At 44.2% G+C, this 6000-nt stretch overlaps 1 protein-coding gene across 1 annotated transcript in view; it reads right to left on the bottom strand.

Annotated features, from left to right (window-relative positions):
* Positions 1 to 2455: 2455 nt before the first annotated feature.
* COL1A1 (collagen type I alpha 1 chain) overlaps positions 2456 to 6000 on the bottom strand; it is a 35750-nt gene continuing 32205 nt past the window's right edge. Inside the window, exons 49-51 of the mRNA XM_086923959.1 lie at positions 5428 to 5618; positions 5069 to 5311; positions 2456 to 4388 (exon numbers count right to left, since the gene is read on the bottom strand). Coding sequence (XP_086780085.1) covers positions 4242 to 4388; positions 5069 to 5311; positions 5428 to 5618 — 581 coding nt within the window. The 3' untranslated portion in view covers positions 2456 to 4241. The remainder of the gene's footprint in view (positions 4389 to 5068; positions 5312 to 5427; positions 5619 to 6000) is intronic.

The raw sequence follows: 6000 nt of genomic DNA, 5'->3' as shown, positions 1-6000 counted from the left end.
GCAGTGTGTGACTGAGGGTGTCAAAGGCTGTGGATAAATCCAACAGGATAACTGCAGCCTTTCCTCCGTTGTGGACAGTAGATCGTGATTCGTCTGAGGCAGCTATCAGAGCAGACTCTATTGCGATTTTTCCTAAACTCATATTGCGCCATGTCTAGGAGTTCGTTGTCCTCCAGAAAGCTGGAGAGCTCAGAATTAGGATGTCTTTCGAGTATTTATGCTGGCATGGGTAGTCAGGAAATAGGGCAGTAGCTTTTAGTCCCATGGGCGTCGGGGGAAGGTTTCTTTAGCAGAGGATGGATGGATGCCTTTTTCCCTTGATAATGATATAGATCAGGAGATTATTAAGAGGACCTGCTACAATATCTGATATTTCGTTAAAATTTAGGGGGGACAGGGGCCCGAGGGAGCTCCAGACTGGGTGATTTCTAATATTTTGACCACTTTGTTATCTTTCAACAAAAAGAACTCATTAAGCCGACTCTTCTTGCTGACTGAGAGATTGGTTAAGGACTCGACTTGGATGATGTTGTGGTTAGCATCAAGTTCGTAGTACACCTCCGCTACCTTAGAGAAAAATACGTTTGCCTGGTTGTCACATTGGCTGGGAGGTGCAGATTTGGTACTGATGGAAGTAGAAAGTCTGAACAGTGTTAAAAAGTTTCTTAGCTGAATTTTTTGCTGAGGTGATTTTTTAGTGTGGTGGTGTGTTTTTGCAAAAATGATCTCACATTTGTTTTCTAAAATACACTGCTTGTATTTGTTTCTTTCGTCAAGATTATAATTTTTCCTCCACTTCTTTTCCTGTCTGCTGCATTTTTGTTTTAAGGATCTTAAATTAGGAGAGAACCAAGAACGGGTGCGTTGTGTTCCGTGATTTTTAATAACTTTAGGGTTAGCGAGCTTCATGGCTGCTTGGTTGATCCAGCTGGAGTAACTTGCTGAATCTAGATCTGGGTCATTTACCATAGAGGGCTGTGAAACATATAAAACAGCAGTGAGATCATTTTTGTTTATTTTTATCCCAGGCATGATATTTAATGACCTTTGTGGTTAAATCCATTGAAAGGGAGTTTTAGAGTAAACATAATAGCGTTGTGATCGGACAATCACTTCAGTATCTTCAGTGCGGCCTCTTGGTATTCACGCAGACTTGTGCAGGTACTTAGCACAACCCCCTATACCCCGAGGCTCCTTCCTCCCGAAAGCTGTTCTGCCCAGGCACGGGTTAAAGGTACGAGCAAGCAGCACAAGTCAAGTCAACCGAGCTTTTGGTAAGTGATTAGGTCTGCCATATCTCGTGCATGCAGTACTGTAGAGTGAGCATTAATGAGGATGAGTTGCAATGTGTGTTTTGTCATTGGAGGATATGTGGTAGATAGTAGGATTTGTACTAAGTTGGGTCAATGTGTTGAGCCAATGGTCTTATTAGTCTTAATGTAATGACCATCTAGGTTTAAGTGGATCAGAGGTTCTATCCCAAGGTCCTTCCTGGTTTAAAAGGTCACATCAGGCAATATACTTGTCCTTGTCTAGGTCTGCTCTTTGCTGGGGACACCGCGGTGGTGGGACACCCTCAGGATTTGATTGAAGAAAGAAGAAAGTAGGAAGTGAAATCACTTCCTGTGCAGGTGGATGATAGAACATTCAGGGATGTCACTTCCTGAGCTGGCGGTTGATGGGAAATGAAGTCCTCTTTTCAGGCTACTTCTTTTAAAGATGGTTTTGTCAGGAAACCAGTGATGTTGGGTCCTGTGCAGCTGAATGACTGGAAAGGTGCTACAGCAGCCTATCAAATGTCAGGCTTTTCAAGTCATGCGCTTGGACTGGCACTCAATGAAGCCCTCTGCCAAGAAACCCATTTACTCTTAAAGACATGCGAGTCCTGATAAAATTGAGTCCGTTGTTAAGCTTGCAGAAGCATCACTACTAATTAAGGTCTATTGTACTTTCAGTTATTTGGGGTTTTTTTCTGTAGCTATGTTGACCAAATCTTATGAAGAGTTGTGCAATCACCTTTTTCCACCCCTGCCAGATCCATCACCTAACTGATCTTAAAATGCCCAAGATCCTTCAATGAAGGGCGGGAAAGAAGGAAGAAAAGGCAGCCCGAATGAGAGATTAAAAAGAGTCCGAGAACCTTTGGAAGGCAGCTTGTGTAAAATAGAAGACCAAAGGAAATGAGAAGCAGACAAGGGTTTGGAGGTGAATTTGCGAGGGCATCGTGTGACAAAATAAGGCCTTGTGCAACCAAAGAAAAGACATGGGGAAGTTTTAGGAGTTTGAGGGCAGGTTAACATCACATACACTTTGTTTATGACCTCACCCTTTGCATATTATCATACCCAGACAAACTCCCCAATTGCCTGCCATGCATGCAAAGCTGCTCTGCCGTACCCCACCTGCACCGTACCCATCAGACTGTGGGCAAGAAAAAACATTTATCCACCACAGGTTGGTTTTGGATCATTTCACATGCTTTATTTCAGCAGCCAAAATAATTAAAAACATCTCAACTTATTATACATACAAAATAGGTACAGATCCATGGTCACGATATACCCTCAATACACCCCCCTCCTCCCCTCTTGCAGTTGGAAAGTCATGGGGAGAGGAAGAGAGAGAAAAGAAGGCTAGATATGAAAATGAGAGAAGTGGGAACGAGAGGAAGGACCAGGAAATGTGGTCACAGGGAAAGGGAGAGCGAGAAAGATTGAAAACAAGGTTGGAGGAGGGAAAGACAAGGACGGAGAAGAAAAACAGCATTTTAGGATCCACCTGCTTCACTTTTAAAACACGACTTTGGATTCTCTTTTCAAAAAGTTTGCTTTAAAAATTGTACACTCTAAAATTAGCACCATTTACAATTTCCCTGGGGCAGGAGGGGGAAGGGACTCTGTGTGCCTCCAGTGAACATATAGCACCATCAGGCCCTGCAGCCCCCCCACCGCTCTTCACAAAGTCACTTCTGTATCTAACTCTACGAGGACCACGTCCAACATTACAAATTGAAAAAAAGACCGGCCTCCTGGAGCCCTGGGATTAAACAAAAAAGAAAATGGCAAGTTGGTGCTGTCTGAGTGCTGCCAGCCAGGGCGATAGGGGTTGTATCTGAGGTAGCTTCTAGAAAGACTCATTTCATACAGATCTGCGCGTTTAACCCATACAGATAGATTCTCCCAAGCCTTTCTTGACAGCCAGACTTGAGGCCCACCTTTCCTCTCGGCTGCCCTATTGGGGCACCTTTATGCCTGACATTGGGGGTCCCCTTTTGGATCAGCTTTGCTGTCGAGAACTAAAGTGCTCTGCGGTGGCAGTCAAGGAAATGCCAGAACCGGTCGAAGTCTTTCCTGCCAAACTCCAGACATAAGTACCAGCAGAGATTAATATGCCCCAATGCACTTTTGTCATATTGTGCCCACAACACGACAGATCACCAATGAACCCAGGCCCACGAGCTTTGCACCTTCACACCAAGGGCATTCTGGTGGTCTTAGTCCTAGAGAAAAGCCAGAACAGCAGACAACGAATGCATCCAGTTAAAAGTTGAAAGATCGGTCCTGGGTGACATGGTGTAGTAAGGCATGCAGAGGTGCTGGGGCCCTCCCAACATTTACGAAAAGTCAAGTACCACCTTTTGCCGCCAGAACTGCAAAACTCAACCCCTGTGTTTAACGAGCCCCCTTGTACTCGCTCTGCTTCCTTTCCTTATGCGGTGTTACTCTCGGACAACAATTACGACAACTTGCATTTAATTTTTTATATTTATTTTGCCACCGGAACAAAAAAATTAAAAAAAGTTACATTACAACGATTCAGTGGAATTAAACTTCCGCCTTCTGCTGGTATCAAAAATGTGCGACCCCAGCGCAGAAAGGTTTCACCTGTAGCTTTTAATTTAAGGATTTCTTTATTTGTTTCCCCCCATCTCCAGGATTCAGTTTTTGTAGTTTTCTTTGCAACTTATGACAAAGTTTAGCACCGTTTTTGTGTTGCCATGGAACGATCCAATTTTTCAAAGTGTTCCTTTTCTTTCACAGGGTGGGAGGGCAGTCGTGTAGGTCACTGGTCCAAAGAATCCCCACCCAAAGCTGTCTTCAGGGGTGAGAGGTCAAGCAAGTGGAGTCCCTCCATCTTAGTTGTCTTGGGTTGTGGAATGCTTTACAGAAACAAAAATCGCTTGAGAGATGACGGATAGAAAAATGAATTCAAGTCCATGTGAAATTCTTTTCTGTAGGGATTTACAAGAAGCAGACAGGGCCGATGTCAATGCCGAATTCTTGGTCAGGTGTGCCAACGTCCATTGGTGCAATATCAATGATGGGCAGGCGGGAAGTTTTCGTTGTTTTGTACTCGATGACAGTTTTGCCCCATTCGCCGGTGTGTTGCTGCAGAGATAGGATAAAAAGGAGTGTTTATAGTCTGATGTTACGTTATAGAGAAATAAATACACATGTGCACGGGCAAGTGCAAGCTGCGCACATTCACCCCTGGTATACAGCTGCATGCGGGTACAGCATACATTTTAGGGAGGCCTATCTTATTGAGTAACCAAAGGCACATTTGGATCATAACAATCCCCATGTTGTACACATATGACATACACCGGTTAAAGTGCTTACTCAGTAGGAACTGTGCAAGAAAATACATCAAAATGTGCTGTGTTCTAGATCCTTAATGTGAAATTTGTCCCACCATTAATACCAGTTGGGAGCTCTGCGCGGTTTCTACTGCTCTCAAATTGCCTGGAGTTTCTAGCGAATGGAAATAAATAGAAGGTTCAATGCATGAGGGCATGTATAACCTAATATAGATCCTTCCCTATGGTTCACCTCGAGAAATAGGGCTGTATATTCTTTGACAGACAGACTCTGCATCTCAAGGCTGTTATCTTGAGACCCAGCCCTAAAATGGCGTGACTATTCAGCCTCCTTCAGATTGACTGGATTAATACTTTGGTATTTTTACGGCCAAGAGTAATCAGCCACAGGATTCTCAGACCAGAAGATTTGAAAGTCACACTGGGAGCTGGTGGAGATAGATTGACAGTGCATGCAAGGGAACATACCGTGCAACCGTCTTCGGTAACGCCATATGTGAAGCGGCTGTTGCCCTCAGCTCTGATTTCGATCTCATTGGAGCCTTGAAGGAGAACGGCCTTCTTCAGGTTGCCAGTCTCCTGGTCCATGTAGGCGACGCTGTTCTTGCAGTGGTAGGTGATGTTCTGAGAGGCTTCAGTGGCCATGAGACGCAGGAAGGTCAGTTGGATGTTAACATCAGCTGGGTCAGATCCCTCACCACCATATTCGAACTGCAGAATGGACATAAGGAAAGGGTCATGGATTAGAAGGTTATTTGTCACCAACTGCAGAGCTAGTTTAAACACGAGAAGAAGCTCTGCACCCCCATGTCAAAAACTCTACCCACCTGGAAGCCATCGCTCATTGTCTCGCCAAACCATACATGCTTCTTCTCCCTGGGATTCTTGCTGGTGTACCAGTTCTTCTGTGAGATGCTAGCCTGGGATGGGTAGACACAGGTCTCACCAGTCTCCATGTTGCAGTGGACCTTGATAGCATCCAGATTGCAGCCCTGGTTAGGATCAATCCAGTAGTCACCTGGAAAGGAGAGGCAGCAAGAAAAGAATAAGAAAAAGTCAGATGGGCAAGCTCTGGCGCAACACAGAATGTGTTGAAGCAAATAAAGCAAATGGAAATTGTTCTCATGTTTGAATTGTGCCGAAGTAGACAGTTAATGATAAATTACTCTTTAAGAACAGATTTAGTAAGTCAACTAAAAATCTTACTCAAAATAACAATAAACCATACCCTCTCACTTTAGTGATTCACTGGTGAATTAAACACAAATAACCAAGTTCAATGCAGACAAAGCATCTCATCTCCATTTGCTGTCCTGTCAAACACCTTTCCCAATTACAGTAGCCACAGTCACAAACACTTTGAGAGAGCTAGATCATCTCCTTCCACAAAGGCAGTAAGG

Source organism: Lissotriton vulgaris, chromosome 5 (assembly GCF_964263255.1).
Source record: "Lissotriton vulgaris chromosome 5, aLisVul1.2, whole genome shotgun sequence".
NCBI lineage: Eukaryota > Metazoa > Chordata > Amphibia > Caudata > Salamandridae > Lissotriton > Lissotriton vulgaris.
This window is presented reverse-complemented; position numbering and strand designations above follow the sequence as displayed.